This window comes from Rutilus rutilus (genome assembly GCF_951802725.1).
Source record: "Rutilus rutilus genome assembly, chromosome: 7".
Taxonomy (NCBI): domain Eukaryota; kingdom Metazoa; phylum Chordata; class Actinopteri; order Cypriniformes; family Leuciscidae; genus Rutilus; species Rutilus rutilus.
Window position 1 is genome coordinate 26,705,866 of NC_140221.1, and position 21,899 is coordinate 26,727,764.

At 38.0% G+C, this 21,899-nt stretch overlaps 2 protein-coding genes across 4 annotated transcripts in view; both read left to right on the top strand.

Annotated features, from left to right (window-relative positions):
* The first annotated feature begins 633 nt into the window (after positions 1-633).
* Positions 634-9,803, top strand: ptcd2 (pentatricopeptide repeat domain 2). Of its 2 annotated transcripts, XM_084415016.1 has the most exons (12): positions 634-781; positions 1,275-1,367; positions 1,869-1,998; positions 3,060-3,177; positions 3,290-3,368; positions 4,677-4,768; positions 5,255-5,368; positions 5,591-5,665; positions 5,731-5,844; positions 8,946-9,175; positions 9,418-9,452; positions 9,560-9,803. In XM_084415016.1, exons 1-10 carry the CDS (start codon positions 676-678, stop codon positions 9,168-9,170), a joined length of 1,146 nt encoding a protein of 381 aa, XP_084271142.1. In that variant the 5' UTR covers positions 634-675; the 3' UTR covers positions 9,171-9,175; positions 9,418-9,452; positions 9,560-9,803. The 2 variants fall into 2 exon arrangements, with proteins under 2 accessions (XP_084271142.1, XP_084271141.1); XM_084415015.1 differs by having other exon boundaries at positions 8,946-9,789.
* Positions 9,804-11,231: 1,428 nt separating this feature from the next.
* The window catches only part of tnpo1 (transportin 1), a 39,060-nt gene continuing 28,392 nt past the window's right edge, over positions 11,232-21,899 (top strand). The window contains exons 1-4 of one of the 2 annotated variants that reach the window (XM_084412917.1): positions 11,232-12,327; positions 14,793-14,868; positions 16,292-16,441; positions 20,470-20,576. In XM_084412917.1, the coding sequence (XP_084269043.1) occupies positions 12,223-12,327; positions 14,793-14,868; positions 16,292-16,441; positions 20,470-20,576 (438 nt within the window). In that variant the 5' untranslated portion in view covers positions 11,232-12,222. The remainder of the gene's footprint in view (positions 12,328-14,792; positions 14,869-16,291; positions 16,442-20,469; positions 20,577-21,899) is intronic. The other variant, XR_014627873.1, reaches the window with a different exon arrangement.

Here is a 21,899-nt window from a genome sequence, read left to right on the forward strand (position 1 = left end):
GGTCTGTTCTCTGTTGGTGAACCTGACCTGCTATGCTGTTTTTAGCAGAGAAGAGACAAGACAGTGTATTATATTTGTTAGTCAATTAATAATTTGTTTGTCTTCGCCAAACTTGCTATTGGCTTTGTTTATTTAATTCGAAAACAATAGTTCTGTATTCCTCCATTTAAATAGAATAATTATCCCAAAGAGTGTTTCGTCTGTGATCAACAGCGCCATCTGCTGATTCAAACTTTTGAATATAAGGGGTAAATGGCTTGCAGGTCTAGCTGTAATGTAGCGTGTTGTTTAAACCACTATTAAAATAAGTGCCTTCACAGTCACAATCTCAATATTTTCTGAATTAATATTTGAAATAATATTTTATGAGAAACAATAATACATTGTAAACATACCGGGTTAACCTTTATATACTGTCTATGGGGTTAACAGGAGAACGCCACATTGGAATGTTCCATTTCGACCTACAACGGGGGTGTTCTCAGGTTTAGTAAATGGTTTTTATTATTATTATTATTTGTATTGTAAATGATAGATAATGTTCTTGATGTACTTTAAATATTTTATTCTAATATGTGTTGTTCAATTAATACAAATAAATAATTTTACCTGCTGAAATAATTATTCGCATAGAAATTGCACAATGTGACTGACTACCCGTGAGTTCAGGCAGACATGGCGTTGCGAGGACTGAACGCCTGTGCTCGTATTATACTGACCGAGGCGAGCAGAACAGCAGCAGGAGCCCTACAGTCAGACTGTTTAAAATGTCGACATGGAGGTAATATGCGTATAACGCTGTATTTATTCTGTCTTTAGACAATGAGAACATACCATAGAAAGTGGCTCTAAAAGTCAAGGCCAATGTCATTGAGCAGTAAGTTAGTAGAGCTTACACACACACACAAACACACCGCAGAGTAGAGGAGATTATTGACGTGATTGGTAATACAACACTGTTGTCTCCGCATTGAAGAATTTGTCACCGTTTGCCCCCCCTTTTTGTTTACTGGACTGTCGTTTTTTATTTACATTTTTCTGTCCGTGTTGTATTAATGTTGGAAAAACATCCAAGATGGTTTGTTTCCCAGTCAGACTAGGTGAAAAGTGCCCAAAACCCTCTAAAAACTAAACTGTCTGGTTTAAATTTTTGATCTGGGTTTAAATGTGATGAAGGTGGTCAAAATAAATGTCTACTGACACATTTTAATATTTGGGTTTTCAGACAGTAACGATAGGTGATAAACTGACATGTTTGCAAACACTCTTTTCAGCCAAACGTCATCTCTTGTCTGAAGATGTGGTGAAGCTGCAGGATTTTCAGCAGAAGAAACTTGCTGTTGCTCACCGAGTCTCAGGGTCAAAAGGCATGTGTCATTTGGCTTGATTTAAATAACTTGGTACCACTTTCTGGTGTTTCATTACTTCAAAGGTGCACTCAGTCATATTTGTCTCATTAAAAAGTTCTACACATAAAGAAATGAATAGAACTCTCTCTCTTTTTTTTTTTTTTTTAAACATTTGCACCCACACAAGATTGAATGTCACTGCAGTCATGTCGACAAAAGCTGTTTTATTTAACATGAAAGTGGGTGGCCTCATGGGGGCCGACATGAGATTGCATGACCATCTGAGTACTACTAATTGTTTTAAAAAAGTTTTAAATTCAGTAGTGAATTTCTACAATGGCATTGATCATTGAAACCTGAGTTTATGCTTAATGCTATTACAATATTCATGCATCACATTTCCTCAACTGTTGTATTGGCCAGCACAACATAAACACACGTGACTGAGTGCACCTTTAACACTCAGAACTGAAACGTAATTTTCTCCCTTGTTCTGAATGTCACTTGTTTTTTTTACAGGTTATTATTTTGATAAAGTACATCAGAAAATAGAGAAAAATGAGCTAATTTTAAAGGATGAATTGAAAATGCTTCTGCATTTATGCCAGTCTGCTGAAGATGTTATTATGGCAAGAAATGCCATTTACAGGTAAAATTGCATCAGTTATTCCTTATATAGATATGGTTTATATTACAAGGATGTTTACACTACTGTGTTTGGGTATGGTAAGATGCTTTTTTTTGAAAGAAGTCTCTGATGGTCACCAAGGCTGCATATATTTGATCACAAATACAGTAAAACTGTGATTAGCTGTGATATTATTGTTATCATTAATTATTGTTTTCTATTTTAATATAAATTAAAATGTAATTTATTTATTCCTGTTATACTCCAGTCTTCAGTGTCACATAATCATTCAGAAATCATTCCAACATGCTGATTTGGTGCTCAAGAAAGATTGCTTATTTTCAATGTAAAAAAACCCCCCCAAAAAACAGTTGTGCTGCTTGAATTATTATTATTAATTTTTTTGGAAAGGATACTTTAAATAGGAAGTTATGTGTCTTTCCTGTCACTTTTGATCAATTTAATGTATCCTGGCTAAATAAAAGTCTTGATTTATTTGAAAAATAAAATAAAAAGCTTACTGACCCAAACATTTTAATGGTAGTGTATGTTTACCCAAGAAGCAAATTTATAGTGTTTTAGTTGCATTCAGCATAATATTCATCTTAATGTTTTTCTAATATTTAATATTTTTCTGGGTTAGTTCATCCAAAAATGAAAATTCTGTCATCATTTACTCACCCTCATATTGTTTCAAACCTATTCATCTTCCGAACACTAATGAAGATCTTTTTGATGAAATATGAGAGTTTTCTGTCCCTCCATTGACAGCTACGCAACTACCACTTTGACGCTTCAAAAAGTTCATAAAGAGACCGTAAAACTAATCCATATGAATTTAGCGGTTTATTCCAAATTTTCTGAAGAGACTCGATTGCTTTATATAATGAACAGATTAAATTTAAGCTTTGTTCAGAAAATGTATCCGAAAATTTTAAATAAACCGCCAAAATCATATGGAATCGTTTTACAATCTCTTAATTAACTTTTTGAAATGTCAAAGTGTCAGTTAATGGGGGACTGAAAGTTTTGGGTGAACTAACCCTTTAACACTGCTCTCTTTTTATTTATGTCCATTCCAGGTACCATAAAGAGAATCGTAACATGCCATTTGGGGAATTCAAGTTTGGGCCTCTTTTCATGAGGTTATGTTATGAGCTGGGTTTAGAGGAGCTGGCAGCCACAACTCTGACAGATCCAGTAGGTGAAAATGAACACCTACACATTGTGCAAAGGCAATTCTGTTTACTGGATGACCATGTAGTAGTGGACGGATTGTAGTGAGATTTGACTTTTTCTTTTTCTTGCTTAGGCTCTCAAAGGATTCTTTCCAGACTCTACATCCTTTAACATTGCCATTGACATACTTTTCACTAAACAGTGCTTCGAAAGTAAGTTTCTTCAGCTTATCTATCTATTCTCATGAAGAAAGAAACTTCACGATCAATCAGATAATTGTATTGTTCTCTGGTTGCCTTTCCTGTTGGCTTAAAAATGTGTCAGATAAATTAAAGAACTGAAATGTCTCGTATTTGAAAAGCCAGTGAGACAAATGCTTATCTAAGATTTTCGAGGGAATTAATTAATCACCACAAACAAATCCTTCATCGGTACAGCTTCCTATTAGGGTTGTGCCGATGGACGATATCATCGTCCATCGTGATGGCTGACCGACATCACGATGGTGAGCCACCATCGTGATGCCACGCCCCCCACCCTGTCAGACCAGCCCAGTCTCACGGCAGTTCGTGTTCGTGTGTACACCAGTGGTTGGGAACCTGGCTCACGAGCCACACCTGGCTCTTAGGCAAAAATCATGTGGCTCGCAAGGTCTCTCACCCTTTACCAACGAACGATAAAAAAATTAAGACGTGCGTGTTCAGTGCTGTTCGCGAGTGTCACGAGTCACCACAGCAATCAACTAACCGCTTTCGTTTCTGTGGTAACCTAACAGTTACAGCTCCTGCACTGGGATTCAAGCAGCTGCTGCTTGTTTAAGGTGATGGCGAAAATCATTTTAGAACAGCAGCGAAAATGTAAAAGTAGGCTATATAAACTTTAATATATCCTTTTATTGAAACGGGTGCTTTACTGTTCAAAGAGACATTTCAAAACATTTCACCCGCTGGTACTTTCACTTTTGCCGCAGAGACCCTTTATGTCCTATAAATGTGTCGTATTGTTGATAATCCGCGCAGATTTCAGTTGACGATTCTGTTTAAAGTTATTAATAATAAAACATGAATGAATGAGAAAGAAAAGAGCAGGATGTGCTTTATATTGAAAAGAAATATTAAAAGCGCGATAAGTCGCGAAAGAGAACTGAATTGTACTGACAGGATGCTGTGCGCGCGCTCCGAGTGCAACACGGACAAGCATATAGTCTTTGTCTTCGGTTGCGAGCCTAAACGGCCAAATAAACATATAAATATTTCAAAATGCCAAGCCGAGTATTCCCGTGGCGTAAACACAGTAGAAGTAGCTACTCTCTCTCTCTCTTCGTCATGGTCAGCGCGATTCCATAGCACCCCCCCCCCCCCCCCCGACGATATCATCGTCCATCGCGATGTTTTACTGTAAACATCGTCAACTGCCAATTTAGGGGACATCGCCCAACCCTACTTCCTATCTGCAAAAATGCAAAGTTGTCTATCTGTTGTTGCCATGGTTTCAGTGGATGACTGATCGTGTTCTCACAGGTGGCCTGGAGGTGGTGGGAGAAATGAAAAAACAAGGAGTGCCGTTCAACAAGGACACCTTCATACTAGCCTTTGCTACTTGTTATAAACTGGTAAAGACAGTGTAGAAGCAAGTATTGTATGCTTTGTATTAAAAACATCTACCCCCGTTTTTCGCAGACAAGTCTAAAGCTAGACCCAGACTAAAATGCACGTTTGAGCTGTTTTAACTAAAAGCAACCTGCACTGACATATCTTAAACTATGTCAGTGCCATTGTTTTGTCTCAAGATGCACACCTGTAATACTTAAATGCCCTAATTGAACTAAGGCCTAATCCTGGCTTAGTCTCAGCCCTGTTTTTGAAACCGGGCCTAAGAATCATTATCACCAATGAATTACTATAATCCCAGAAAAGACAAACGGTATTTTCAGCACATACAGAACAATAACAGGTACAATGAGTAACCATCTTGTGGCTTGTTTTTTTTTGAGCATTAGTTTCTCACTGTAGTTTTAAGTTATGCAAGTACAACAGATTTTTATAGATGTCATTCATTAGCCGTGTACACATGTGTTTTTGTACCTTGGAATTGGCAGAACACCTCGAAGTCGTATCATATCTGTTTGACCCTGTTGGAAGAAGGTCAGACAAAAGGCAATCTCATCCCTCGACATGCCTATTGCTTTGCAACTGCTCTTGCTCTCAAACAGGTAAGATGATTAAAATGTCAATATCCAATTTAAAATGAAAGGATACATCTTTCTCGTATGTTATGTAATGCCATACAAATTAACTGGGTGGGTGTAATATCAAATTTTAGTAGTTAAATAGCATTCAGATGTTGTGAAATTGTAATTGAATCACAGACGATGTTGCATCTTTTGATATATTAACAGTAAATCCTAATTTGATCAACTTGATGTATGTTGTAGAATGACATAGGGAGAGCCCAGACATTCTACTCGCAGATCATGAGCACGCACAGTCGGCCATGCCAGAACCTGAGAGTAAGTGTGCGTTTAAATCAGTCTTTGAAAGAGAGCTTGCATATGTGTAACTGCTCTGTTTCTAGGTTCTCATATTGGCTATGAACGGGTCCATGAAAGAGGCAATCGCCACCCTCACAGCAGCCCAAGTGTCTAAGACTCCAGTGTTTGTGAAGAAAACAGAGTTCTCCCAGGAAGTGGTGAGATCAGCTACACACCTACAATACTTTTTCTTAATTATTGTTACTCATTCACCATGACTATTTCATTTAAGAGTAAAAGTAAAGTCATCAAAACTATGAAACAAATAGAATTATGCAGTCAACAATATTAATAATGTAAAACAAATCAAAACTAACTGTGCTAACTCTGCACAGTCATGTCATTCTGTTCAGAGGTGCATTTTAAACATTACGAGATTCCCTTACTGCTAGGCACTTGTGGCATTGTTTTTTGTTTTTTTTTACATTCTGGTCCAATTCATTCATTTCAAAATTCCTTAAAACAATAAATTTGATTATATTGTATTACTTCACAGTATGTGAGATTTTTCAAAAACCTAAAAGACTCTTACCGATCCCAAACTTTTGAACATTATTGTATATTTGCTACAAAACTGAATTTAAGCATATAAGAAAAATGGTTTTAAGATCATGATAAACATTCAAATTCAGTCGAGAGTGTACAAAAACTTTACAGGAAATGTATATAAAAAACAAACATGGAACCTCTGGGCCCGGTTGCATGAAAACCCTTGAGGCAAGGGATTTCTTGAAGAGCGTTGCAACAATCGTCTTAAAGGAGCCGTATGTAAGATTGTGGCCAAAACTGGTACTGCAATCACTTTCAAATTACTGTAGAGCGGTGTATCCCCTCCCCCTCCCCCCTGATTCGAGGTTGCCACATAGGCTGCAGGATCCAGCACGAACGTTTGTAGCAGCAGCTGAGGTAACTAGAGCAGAGCTGGCAACCCGGATGCCAAAACACTACTGACTTCGTGATTGGTAGATAGGTGGAGGGTGGGGCTTCAGGCCAAAACACAACATGACAACATCAACATCAGTTGAGGGCTGCAACTTCACTTTTCAAATGACAATATCCTGGCCGGACTACTGTTGTCAGTGATGTAAGTATTTGAAATGGACATGATTTCTTAATGTCTAGTGACATATCAGGGCCATTTTATTATTAATTGAAATACATTTCTTACATACAGCTCCTTTAAAGGGATACTCCACTTTTTTCGGAAATAAGCTCATTTTACATCTCCCCCAGAGTTAAACAGTTGAGTTTTACCGTTTTAGAATCCATTCAGCCGAACTCCGGTTCTGACGGTACCACTTTTAGCATAGCTTAGCACAGATCATTGATTCTGATTAGTCCAGTAGCATTTCTTTCAAAATGACCAAAAAGTTTCAATATTTTTCCTATTTAAAACTTGACTCTTCTGTAGTTAAACCGTGTACTAAGATCGACGGAAAATGAAAAGTTGCGATTTTCTAGGCTGATATGGCTAGGAACTACTCTCATTCCGGCGTAATAATCAAGGAACTGTGTGTCTGTACCATGGGTGCAGCAGGCGTAATGATATGACGCAGCGCCTGAAAATAGTCCCCAGCTCGGTAACTTCTTCCAACGTGACCGGGACTAAGTTTGTCTAACCTATTAGACCTATTTTCAGGCGCTGCGTCATATCACTACGCCTGCTGCACTCATGGTACAGCCGCACAGTTCCTTGATTATTACGCCGGAATGAGAGTAGTTCCTAGTCATATAGGCTTAGAAAATCGCAACTTTTCATTTCCCGTCGATCTTAGTACACGGTTTAACTACAGAAGAGTCAAGTTTTAAATAGGAAAAATATTGAAACTCTTTGGTAATTTTGAAAGAAATGCTACTGGACTAATCAGAATCAATGATCTGTGCTAAGCTATGCTAAAAGTGGTACCGTCAGACCCGGAGTTCGGCTGAATGGATTCTAAAACGGTAAAACTCAACTGTTTAACTCTGGGGGAGATGTAAAATGAGCTTATTTCCGAAAAAAGTGGAGTATCCCTTTAAGTCATCCTTACCTAAGTGTTTACACTAATCGTTTTCCGATAGTTTCTGGCAAAACACGGCAATGGAGAAGCAGCTGCTATACTTACGACATCTCCCATAAACAAAACATTTACCTTTACTACAGTTGTACAGCTGTATTACAATATTTGAATTAGGGAAATAACTGAAGGCACAGCCATTGGGACGTGTTTTGGTCCCTTAATTTTTTAAAGTCCGCGTGAACCGGAAGTTGCAAACGACTTTTCTCCAGTGCTGTGACGTATTTCCCAGTGAAAAGGAATATTGAACAGAGGGCAGGGTTTTACTCTAGTGCTCCTCCTCTCCATCTCTCGCTCATTACAGACTAACGGTTTGAGGGGAGTGGTTAAGCCTTTCTCAACCCAAGCCGTCAAGCATACGTCATCAGGGAAGGTCCTCCAAGGCAGAGAGGAGGGGCATTTTCAGATTTTGATTAAAGATTACGAAGCCAAAACATTTTTTTCCGTGTTTTAACTTGCACGGATTAATTGTTCACCACAAGACTAGTAATATGCGCTAACAAAGTAAATAGGGTCCATTTTGAATTCATGTGGACTTTAAGGGTGAAATGGTCACTAAGCACTTTGTTGCAACCCATAACAGAACTTAAGGGAACACTTAAGCAATTAAGGGGAAATACTTATTAATGACTTTGAGGTACCTTAAGTGGACCCTGGTTTTTTTTTTTTTTCTCACAACCCATGTTTCACTAACTGTACGTTCACACCGCCACCGGCGAAAGTGGCAAAATTCGCTCTCGCCGCCCTGCCAAACGACGCCGGAGAAAGATTCGGGGACGCTCTGATGTAGATCGAAATACACCAAAGTTTACAGGATTGGGTTCTCTGGAATCCTCTCAGGCGGAAGACTTCTACATTCTGATTGGTTGCCGCCGAACCGCGTCATAGCTTATTACCATAAAGTTGACCTGACTTCAACTCTCTTCGCCGCTCTCACCGTCCAAGACGCGCCGCGCCGCCCTCGCCGGAGCTCGCCGCCAGCTCTCATTGAAAATGAATGACTTCCGGCCACTTTGACGCTCTCGCCGGCGGCGGTGTGAACGCACAGTAAGGGTACCCTTTGCTTTGTTGCAGCTGAGCCCAGATCCTCAATTTATAAAAAAGCCAAACACCTCTTGTATTAAAATAATTTTAATAAATTAAACCAGAACAGGTTATAAAACGTGTTTTGTGTGTTTCCTCTCCCATTTTCCCTCTCTCAGGTTAATGAATTGAGGAAGAAGAGTGCTGATGGGCTGTGGGAGGGACATGTGGAGCGGGTGGTGAGACGGTTAGAGGAGGCCGGTCAGATCACCAAACAGACCCTTGATGAGATCTTGTGTCACACTCCCTCTAGAAAGGCGAGGCCTCTGGGAATATTGGAGCAGGAAAGAAAGATCAGCCGAAGGACTTTTAAACCTTTGCGGTCTGCACTACTGTTAGAGTGAATCCAGTGAGTTCAAGACTCTCAGCTTTAGTATATTATATTACGAGAGTGAAGGGGTATCCTTGATCTGCACACACCGTAGACACAGCCCATTCAAGCTCAGTATTTTTGCATCATCTACCTCCTGCTGTTTTAAGCCAGTTACTGTTGCCTTGAGTTGTTGAAATCAAGTAAGGAATTGAATCACTTTAATGAAGTGATGTTCCTCTAATTTGGTATTGTGTGCATTTTTGTATTCCTTTTTAAAGGGAAATGGAAGAAATGTGAATAGAGAAGCAATCAGGTGATAACTGTGAACCCTCTTTATTTTTCAACCCTTTTAACCAGCAACATACACTTTAAAGTGTTGATAAATGCTATTAAAAGTGTTGCTGTATGTGTTCTAAACAGAAGCAAGATGTTCTGCTGGAAGAGAAATGGGCGGTTGATGTTTCGTATGTGGTCAGGGTGCCATGCATGCATGAGAAGTATAAAAACGTATTTTATTTTTAATGTGATAGTATTGATTGAGGGTTTGAATACTTTGGCTGTCCAGATCCTGAGTTTATCAAAATGCTCATAAGATGTGAATGTGTTTCCCCAGTTGATATTTAAATAAAAACAGAAATGGGCAAATAATCAGATTTTTTTATTTATTTAAAATTCTATATTTAAGTCAATCAAATTCTGAAATTGTGGTTTGTGATGAAGTGAGATTTGCTCAACTCTCACGGACATGAAGTCAAGAGGCTAAGGGTTTCACTTTATTTTGATGGTCCCTCAATGATTTAAGTCCTGATGTCCTCTACAGTGGACACGTATGAAATCAATGCCCTGTTCTGTAACAGAAAAGTAATTTTTTTATTTGAAGATGTTGATTTATGAAATACAATTTGAAAAGTAGTCCGATTTAAATTATAATTACAATATATTATCATATTTCCATACATGTGCTACATTTGATCACTAAATAAATGTCGGACATTTTTAAAGACCAAGGAGAAGTTTTCATGGAGAAACCTCCAAACATTTGGTATCTCTGAAAAGCCCTGAATGTGCTCTTTACAGGACACCCAGGTTGTGACATGTGACATGTATGATGTCAGAGAAATTCACTAAAAAATGATGTCCACTACAGTAGACAAAAGTCTATTCCTGGGTCCCAGGAGGAGGATATTACTGTCTCCCTTTGATGAAAATGTATAGGTTTTGTATTCATTTTATACAACAGTTCTCTCTGGTTCTCGAAACTGATTGGCTGAGAGCCTTTTCCGGCCGTGCGATTTCCCCCCAGAATCAGCACTCTAACCGTTTCACCGATTGTATCACTCCGCTTGCAACATTTCTCACAGAAAGCGTCGTGGCAAACCACCGTCATTTTACAAAATACTACTTAGTTTTATTGTGTAATGTAAGTTAGTTTTAAGAAGTTTTTTTTAGGTGAGAATGTAGTTATATAGACATCAAATATGCAACTTATATATAAACAGCGCACACTTGTTTAGACGTTTTCTGTGAGCTCCAGACCGTCAACGGTCGTTCAGCGCTCATGTAACGTTACCTGCGTGAACAGCTTTATCTCGGCCAGTCCTTCAGGAATTAGCAGCTGGCCCTTATGTACATAGTTTAAACATGAGGTGAGGTATAATTAATTTGGGGTATATCAAGCGGGCAATCTTTGGTGTTATGAATCTATTACTTGTTCAAGAGCAAATCGATTTGGCCAAGGGCAAAGTTAAGTTTCATAACTTCATATTTAACCGTAACGTTAACTGAAATTCTGTTCTATAACTAGCTTTTTTACTTTTTAACTGAACTGTTTGCTTGTGTGTTTTTTTTTTTGTGCTATTGTACAAACTTATACTTTTATAATGGCTAACATGGTTTATTTAAATATTATTTTTCAATAAAAAATATTGTATATAAATAACATGCCGTATTTGGTATTGAGACGCTCCATAGTGATTGTGATTTCGACTTCAGTGAAAGTTACATTATTACACCTTTAGATGGCAGCAAATATCTTTACGAGTCAGTCAGGGGTCAGACAGGAGCTATGGTCAGGAGCAAAGACTTTTATATTGAAAGGGGCTGAAACAAGGTTGTAAATCCCTTCAACTGTTAAAAGGACAAAGAAAAAGATATCGCTTTTCTCAGCGGACATTCACACTGATTTTGTTATTATCAAGAATATCAGCAAGATGCAGGTAATACACACGTTTAGTCGACCCCTCTCTCTCTAATAATCTACATATTACAATAGGCTTAAATGAAACTAACGTTTCTTCGTTTCTAGCTCTAAACTGACACTTTTAGAATAACGGAGGCTTGGTCACAACTGTCAGATTTGAATCCGTAGCGGAAGGAAGTAGTTCCACTCAAAAGCGGGTTTACAGCCATATCGCACTGCTACTCATGTAATATTGCTCATCTAAATCACTTTGAAAAGTTTTTCAGTTAATTAAAGTCTCTTCAGTATATAATGCACCAAAAAAGTAAATTCTGTCATCATTTACTCACCCTCATGCACTGAGTTGTTGTTTGCATTTGTTTCGTCTAGTTTAATTATTGTAAGTTACACAGAACAATGACGCAACTGTAAATAAGTAATTCGCCCAACGTGGGGCTCGAACCCACGACCCTGAGATTAAGAGTCTCATGCTCTACCGACTGAGCTAGCCGGGCCTGTAACGAAATTAATTGGGGGTCAATTTTAGGGTTTCCCTGCCAAATCCTGTACAGCGACTCGACGAGCGCTAGGACCCAGGCAGTGCCGCACAGAGGCTTATCGCTGTCGATGTGCGGTGATCCGGACCAGACTGAGTCCATGTATGTAAGCTAGCCTAGCGTCACCACCACCCAACGCCCGCGAAACACGCTCGTTTCACACGGGTCCATCCACTGTAAACTCTCGAGGAGACCTCATCTTCCGCTCGATAACAGTCGGTCTTGAAGCTGAAGGTCAAGGTGGAGGCCGTTATTTGATGTGAAAGGGTGTAGATCTGTGCGCCTACACACACATACACACACGCACAGAGAGAGAGAGAGAGAGAGAGAGACTCCAGACATACAAGATGGAGTGCCAGTGGAAACCCGACGAGCAGGGACTTCAGCAGATCCTACAGCTGCTCAAGGAATCACAGTCCCCGGACACATCAACGCAACGATCCGTCCAACAAGTATCCTTTACCTCACTGTAAAACAGTGCTGGAGGATGTCGGGCGAACGAGGGGATGGCGGAGGTCAGGAGGAGTTGGCCTGTGATTAGCTCATACGTTAGGTAGTGTTTGAGATTTGAAAGACACGCAGTTAGCCATTTGGTTTGTTTATATTTTATCTGTAGATTTGGATGGTGACTGGATGGTGTCAGCAGGTGTATAGCTGTAAGTCGGGGAGTGTTTAAGTTAAAGGGGTAACGTTAGTGTTAGTTCACCCAAAAACAAATCAGCCTCACCCTCATGTTATAAAAAAATGTATTTTTGTTGTATGGAACATAAATGAAGAAATTTTGAGAAACGCCAGTTTTTTTTTTTTTTTTTTCGTACAATGGAAGTCAGTGGTCACTAAAATCGGTATCAACATTGCTTAAAATATCTTCATTTAATGTTACGTCCCACAGAAGAAAAAAGACATTGGGGTAACGTTACGTAAATGTTGACTGAATTTTCGTTTTTGCGTGAACTAAGTTATCCCTTTATGCTTTAGATCAATGCCGTGTTTAGCTGAAACAAACTCATATTTGAGATTCATTTCATACATCTTATCTAATAAACGCTAGGGTTGTGCGCAAAACATATGTTTTACAGCAATTTTGGGCATCATAGGAGCGTTTGCAACAATTCAAACTGAAATGTTGTCTAGGTAGGCAGCTCACTGTTATGAGACGCAGATTAGACGGACCTCCATCTGCAGTGGCGCGAGTATTATCACGATTTTCTGTCACATAATCGGATGCAGCTCAGACAAAGACATCTGACATTAGAGATGTTTCAGCCTTTATTTCACATAGGGAGAGAAGTGAGCAAGATGTGTCAGTGTGTGAACTGTGACGCCCCTTCATCTAGCAAATTATGCATAGTCTTTTGTCCATAACGCTATAAAAATTCTATACTAAAAACCTTTACGACATTTTAAGCTTTTAAATGTCAAAGACAATTTTCAAAATTTCAGGTAAAATGAATGTCACAACAAATATATCCAGTTATATAAATACGTGTCATATATTTTTGCTTAATTGCCAGTATGTAAAAACTAGATAGATTATTTGGATACAAATTAGCTAAAAAAAAAGGTAACCAAACAGTTTTGGTGACCATTGATTTCCATTATATGGAAGAAAAAAAAAGAGAGAATTTTTTTTTTTCATTTATGTTCCACAGAAGAAAGAAAGTCTTACAGGTTTGGAAAAATGGATGAGAAAATTATGACAGAATTGTATTTTTGGGTGAACTATCCCTTTAAGCTTTTTCTTTAAATGGAAGCTGTGGCCATATATCTATGGCCCTGAGTTAGATGATCTATGCCACAGGTGTCCAAACCCGGTTCTGGAGGGCCACTGTCCTGTAGAGTTTAGCTCCAATTTGCTTCAACACACCTGCCTGGAAGTTTCTAGTATGCCTATAACATCTTGATTAGCTGGTGTAACGGACGTAGGCCTGTCTTTAGCGTCCTTTTTTGTGTGCCCGCCTCCCACACTGGAGACTCCAGTTCGAATTCCGGTTACACTGGTTCAGGTGTGATTAATTGGGGTTGGAGCTAAACTTTGCAGGACAGTTGCCCTCAAGGAGTAGGATTGGACACCCCTTTACTATGCACTTTCTACACCAGCGATGGGCCACGTCAGTCCTGGAGTGCCGCTGTCCTGCAGAGTTTAGTTCCAACCCTAATCAAACACACCTGAACAAGCTAAAGCCCGGTACACATTGTACCATTCTGGGGTGTCCCAGATTTGCAAATTTCTGTGGTCGTGGCTCCTAAACGGTCCTACGCCGTACAGTGAGAGAGGTTAAAAGATGGCCGTTGTCACGGTCTTGTGACCAAAGATAGTCTGTGATAATTTTCTGACAGTGTCAGAAATTTAGCATGATCATCTCACAGTGTGTTTGCTGCTACGACCTACGTCTACTGACTAGCTAATAAAAATGCGACGTGAAATGGTGTATTGATCAACGCGACATAGTACTAAAACTTAAAACTACTTACATCAAGCTCCATTTGCAAAATTGGCATGCCAAGTTGGCTCCTTTTCCCTAGCCAGCCCAGCCCTGCTCTACAGAATTATCTCAGATGATAGCAGACTTACTGAATTATTTTGTATTATTTTCATTTTGTAATGTTTGTAAAGGCTACTCAGTGAAGTCATGTGTGTTTTTATTAAATTTTTTTAATTGCCTTTTGTCCCAAGTATATTTTATTTTATTTATACAAGTAATTTTTACTCAATGTTAAATTATATTCACACATCATTTGCGTATTAACCATTCGCTCATATATTCATGGGTTCATTCATTGATGCAATCATCCATCCACTGTAAACAGCACGTGGTTAGTCCATAAAGTACGTGCACTGATGCACATTTCCCCTGCTGTTTGCATTATCCTCTGTCTCTGTGGTCTGGATGCCTTTCCTTAATGTTCACCACAGAAACTTGAGCAGCTCAATCAATACCCGGACTTCAACAACTACCTAATATTTGTGCTCACAAAGCTAAAGACGGAAGGTAAGATGTGCATGTTAACATTAACTTATTGTATTACGCTTGATTTATAATTTTGATTTGGGATGTGAGAGTCAAGCATATGGATAGATATGGGTCATGTTCATTTGAAAGCCTATAACTTTTTGATTTTTACATAGGCACATTGTGTGATGGGAGGCACTGCTAGTAGTTGCAGGAAATTATCTTTTGTCAGTCTGCAGTGTGGTTGTTGCAGTTTATGAGGTTTGCCATGACAGGTTGTGTAGTATATGACTTGTATTGCTGTTTCTGGAAGGGAGTTGAGTCAGGCAGAACGAAGCTCATTTCTAGGTGGTGTTTAGTCTCTGTAGTGTCTTCTGAAGCCAGTGTCTTTATAGCTGGTGTGACTTCAGGTCAGTGGTAATCTGTCAAGTGCACTGGGAGCTTAGCTGCACTGACCTTTTGAATCTGTGTCCTCCGTCAAGCCCCAGGTCACAGAGCATGTTTTGAAACGACACAAGTTCATCTGCCAAGGTTTCTCCCTCTTTTTCCTGAATTAGCCCAAGGTCCATTTAAAAACAGAAGGTTCTTTATTAAGCATCTCCCAAACCAGCTCAGAGCTGAACAATGAGGTTTTTTTTAGTGTGAGCTGTAGTTTTATTTTAAAGACAATTTATTAACTTTTTATTTTAAACAACATTTTTTTATAAGTGTCAAATTTGATATAATATAAAACAGAAGGTCCATAATTAAACATTCACCCAACCAGTTGGCTCAACAGTTTTGGCTGTAGTTTTGTTTATTTTAAACAATTAAAAATAAAATATTTGTATTTATTATATTATATGATATTGTATTATTTCAAAACAGAAGGCACTTCTTTATTAAGCATCCACGCAGTGCGTTTTAATTATTAGAATTTTTAAAGGGATAGTCCCCCCAAAAATGAAAATTAGCCCATGATTTACTCACCCTCTCAAGTCATCCTAGGTGTATATGACTTTAAAAGTTATATTAAAAAATGTCCTGGCTCTTCCAAGCTTTATAATGGCAGTGAATGGCCGTTTCTGTTTTGAAATCCATCGAAGAGCATCTATCCATCATAAAAGTGCTCCACACGACTGCGGGGGGTTAATAATGGCCTTCTGAAGTGAAGCGATGAGTTTTTGTAAGAAAAATATCCATATTTAAAACTTTATAAAGTAAACTATCTAGCTTCCGGCCCGTGAGTAAATCATGGGCTAATTTTCATTTTTGGGTAAACGATCCCTTTAAGCCACATGTTTTTGTTTTATATTTTAAATTTGTAATAATACATGCATTCTTATAATATGAATATTTATTACAGTTTATCCCTGCAGTTGTTTGTGTCTTTCTTTCCTTTAATTCTAATCTTGGCCTTTGCCGAGGGCTGTATTTTCCACCCAGTCTGAAAGAAATGCTTTTCATCCTTTCTTTCTCATAGATGAGCCTACTCGCTCTCTCAGTGGCCTCATTTTGAAGAACAATGTTAAGGCCCATTACCAGAACTTCCCAAACGGCGTGTCTGACTTCATCAAAAATGAGTGTCTGCAGAACATTGGAGACTCTTCACCGCTCATCAGAGCCACAGTGGGTGAGTATGGACCGACAGAACTTTTATTTGTCTGGCTCTGAGCCAAAGCTTTTGCCATCATAATGTGAACAATATTATGCCTTAGGGGTCTGTGTATAGCTTTGTGTTTGTCTTGATACAAGATTTTTTTTATTGACTACGTGGTACAAATCCGATTTTTGTGCATATCCGATTGGAATCCGAGTGTGAAGTGTGAATGGTAAAAAATCACACAAAATCCGCTTCAAGCTGCATTCATATATGGTTTGAAATCCTATTCAATTACATTTCTGGAGATCCGTTTCAGTCTGACCGCTCTGATTTTATTTCGCATGGTTTATGTGACGTTTTGACGGCCCGTAAACGTCAGACGTTATAGGAAACATGTTGAAAGTCGCTGCTGAAACAAGGGTGTGTTGTTGCAAAGTGCCAGACGAGCAGAAAATGACAAAATAATGGAGACGTTTCGTTGGCGGAGACGACAACATGGAGTAAAGCTGCTCATACCAGCCTCCTACGGTTCTGCCGCTGCCTCAGAAGACACAGTAGTCCAGCCAGCCGCTACACATTGTCATATTGGAAATAAAACAACATCTCTATTGCGTATACCTAGCAACGTCATTGCCATAGAATCCAATGCAGATATTCCGGAAAACGAAAGATTGGCATGGACACACAAATCGGATCAGAACAGTTGCGATACACAGTGTGGACAGTCAATCATTTTTGATCAGATTCCAATTGGATACACAAATAATCGGATTTGGACTGACAGTGTGAACGTAGCCTATGTCTGACACAATGCCTGCGTCCCAATGTGCATACTATCCATCCTAAATAGTATGTGCCATTAGTAATTGTCAATACTATTTAGGACAGATAGGGTGGATAGTATGCACATTGGGACGCAGGGAATGTGTCTGAATTAGCTGCTTTTTGTGATTGTGATTAGACTGTGAAGAGGTATATGCAGTGCTGTGTTTCTATGGTTACCCAGCATCTTGCAGAGCAACATGAAATATATAATTCCTACTCTACTTGTTTATTTGCTTTGAAATTTGTCTTTTATGAATGTTTTCCCACACATTGATGAATACAGTAATGGCCAAAAGTGATATCTGCTGGAGATATTTGTTTTTAATGACCCTACAAGTTCGATTAAACAATCACTATATAAGGGAAAAGTATTTATTTTTGTAAAATATTTAAAAATGAGAAGTACAAAACACTAAACTTGGTTAAGGAATTTATCTGGCAAAATTATTTACAGCTACAGGTTTTATTTTACTATGCAAAAAAGAAAATGCATAGAAAAACAAATAAGCTCACAGGAAAAAGCATGCATTGACAACATAATTAGTTATTAATATTTTGTTGGTTCTCTCTCTTTTTTTTTTTTGCATGTGTTCGTATAACAGTCTGACCAAAAATGTGGCATATTTCATTGTGATCACAAATAATGATAAAAAAATATTCCAAGCACAACTACACAATATGCTTAAATCTTCAACACATTTTCAATAATATTTGAATAAAGGGTCAAGATGTCAATCTTCCGAGGCCGGACATGACTTTTGGCCACTACTGTATATTAATTAGAGTATAATTTGAACGCATATTTTCTATCTATCTATCTATCTATCTATCTATCTATCTATCTATCTATCTATCTATCTATCTATCTATCTATCTATCTATCGTTCTATCGTTCTATCGTTCTATCTATCTATCTATCTATCTATCTATCGTTCTATCTTTCGTTCTATCGTTCTATCTATCTATCGTTCTATCTATCTATCATTCTATCGTTCTATCTATCTATCGTTCTATCTATCGTTCTATCGTTCTATCTATCTATCGTTCTATCGTACTCAAGTAAAAGTATAAGTACTTATAGAAATATTTACTAAAAGTAATAATCTTAATAGTTACTTGAGTAAGAGTAAAAAAGTATCAAATGAAAAAACTACTCAAGTAGCTAGTTACTGGTTACTTCGGATCATATAGGCATATATATAATAACGTTATTATTTAGATATTTAATTTTATTAGGCATTTAATTTAAATGATAATTAGTATGATAGTATAGTATAGATAATTAAATGATAGTATCATAATTAGATGGGCTATCTTTGCAACAAACACAGAAGAGACAAGCATTATTTCTGTAGCCCCAAAATCATTGCATGTCCTTTGGATTGTATAAAAAATAACTTATACAACTACATTTGGATTATTAGACAATGTCGAAATAAAGTGAACATGCAGAGTTTTGCGTTCAGATGCATGTAAAGGGAGCCACGTGGAGAAGAAAGTTAACTCTTCACATGTGCTCGCGCTCATCACCGCTACTGAACATCAGAACACAAACAACAATCAAATGCACATTGATGGATCTTCTTCCGTCTGTTCCTCAATGTAATGAAATGTATATTTCTGTAGGCGCGTGTAAACTGGTTAACTGTGTCTGTGTCTAAGCAAAGGCGTTCGTTTTCAAGACGAACAGGTGACCGCCACTGCGCAATACACACAAATTACCGCGGGTGTTCATTTCATACTCTGTGAACAATGGTAGCTTATTTAACGTATAAATTAAGGTATGTCCAAAAAACTGGTAATACTGGTCATACTTTCTAGTAGTGGTATCGTGGCATAATAATCTGTTTGGTTGTAAAATGTATTACCTGAATGGAATGAAATCTAATATAGCTCTACCTGTGGAATCGTTCACAGACAGCATATGCAGATTTTCCACTAATTAAGATCTTCATTACTTGTAAGCAATAGGATGCATTTGCAGATTTGCTTAACGCTCTTAATCTCCTATTACGACTTCGAGCGAGAAACCAGTTCAGACGATTCAGTGCATGCAGGAAACTGACTGCATCATTCAAACTGATAAGCGAACCAATTTAGACAGTTTTGCCAACTTGTTTGATCAAGTCATTGAACAGAATCGACTCAAACGAGTGATTAATTTGTGATTCATCGCTCATGCCCCAGAAAAAAAGAGACCGCGCGCTTGGAATAAACTACGCGTTTCTTAAAGGAACACTCCACCGTTTTTTGAAATAGGGCTTATTCACCTTCTTTCCTACATTTAGATAGGTGGGCAAATGCATTTTTGTCTCAGTGCATGCATTGTTTTAGTTTGACAGGGTCAGCGCTAGCTTAGCATAATGAATGGAATCCTTTGTTGCCAGCTAGCATGTCCTGAGTAAAAGTGATATAAAAAAAAAAAAAAAAACGAATTACTTCTTGTGGCCTGCGTATTCACAACAAGTACAAATAGTGATGCAGATTAACACTAGGCGATTTCCTAGGCAGATATTGACTTATATATTAAGGACTATATTAGGGGGAAGCACAGGCGAAGCACTGCTACTTGGGCGTGATATCTCTGCACCCAAGTAGCAGTGCTTCGCCTGTGCTTCCCCCTAATATAGTCCCAAGTCAATATATGCATAGGAAATCGCCTAGTGTTAATCTGCATCACTATTTGTACTTGTTGTGAATACGCAGGCCACAAGAAATAATTAGGTGTTTTTTATTTTATTTTATATATTACTTTTACTCATGACATGCTAGCTGGCAACAAAGGATTCCATTCATTATGCTAAGCTAAGCTAGGGCCGACCCTGTCAAACTAAAACAATGCATGCACTGAGACAAAAATGCATTTGCCCACCTATCTAAATGTAGGAAAGAAGGTGAATAAGCCCTATTTCAAAAAACGGTGGAGTGTTCCTTTAACATGTATTGCATCAAATTAAAGTAACAAGAGAAACGAAGTCTAGATTTAGATTTTAAATCTAATCTTAAAAGTAAAATTTTTCCAAAAAAATAAAAATACTCAAGTAAATGTACTTCGTTACTACCCACCTCTATATGTCTATCTGTCTGTCTGTCTGATCACAATTTAAGTCTCGTCCGGATCTTAGTGATTCCATGGCCATCTCTCGTCATACACGAGAGACTGTCCATTCATTTGCTCTACAGACCAGTCTACTCTAAGTGGTGCATTATGTGCATATGTTTATGTTCTTCAGGTATTCTGATCACAACTATAGCCTCAAAAGGGGAGTTACAGAATTGGCCGGAGCTTCTACCTAAACTGTGTTTACTGCTGGACTCAGAAGACTATAACACTTGTGAAGTAAGATACACACACTCTTTCTGAAGCTGTCTGCATTCCTTTCTCTCCTCCTCGTGTTTCTCTCATTATCCTCTGTTTCTTTCTCTCTTTGTCCCTCTAAGTGGAGCTGTATGATGATGGATGTTGCTGACTTCTCATTTAAACCTGTAGTGTGGCTCATTGCTTCATGATCTAAGCTCTCAGCAGTATATCTGAGGTTTGCTGATACACATGTACTGCAGCATTTCTCCACAGGGAGGTTTCTCTGCTTAGCTTCATGATGTGAAAGGAATGTGATCATCAAACTGCCCTCGGTGGGATTTATACATCTGTCATTGATTTAGTTGGTTTGTTATGGTCTCTGTGTTTGGTTGTAATGTTTTGTTGTAGGTTGTTTCAAGCTTGTGTACAAATGCTTATTTTTATTCGGATGGTTGTCGGATGGTTGTGTTCTTGAGCAGCAAATCAGCATATTTGAACGATTTCTGAAGGATCATGTGACACTGAAGACTGGAGTAATGATGCTGAAAATTCAGCTTTACAATCACAGGAATAAATTACATTTTAAAATACTATTAATAGAAAAGTTATTTTAAATTGTAATAGTATTTCACAATATCTTCTATTTCTGAATAAACATAAGAGACTTCTTTTAAAAACATCATCACGTCTTACTGGCCCCAAACTTTTGTATGGTCATGTACATATTTAATAATAATTCAAAAACATTATAATTTTATTTAGCAAAAATAACAATCTGCTGTGGGTGCTGTGCAGTGATATGGTCAACAGGTGTTTTACGTCTTATCTGCTACTATTGGTATTAGTGCGTTCACGGCACGCTGTCATAATTACCGTAATCATGAGATTCTGACCTGTAATTACAAGTTCTACAAGGATATTAATTATTTTGACAAGTTAAAACCCTGATTTGGTTGATTTGTCCTCTCGCAATTATTAGGTAATAATATTGATATTCGACATGGTGTGAATGTGTATGCACCATATATTCTATATGCTATATTGACCATTTAGAAGCTAGAACTGGATCAATCTGTTTTTATAAATTTGTAATAGCAAGTATATAAATAAAACTATTATTAGTATTATTAGATATATGTACATTTAGAGACTAGTTTCAGTCCCCACTGTCATTATCTATGCAATAACATTAGTATCCCTTTGGACGAATTTGTTTTGCTAATGCATACACGTAAAACTCTTTGAGCCCTGAGCATCTGGACTCAAGGCTAAGAAGCTGAAGTTTTGGCATTAGGTCAGAACAATGTACATGTACCCATGCGCGCACAAACCTATCTCTGCTTTGATGTTGCATAGATTAAG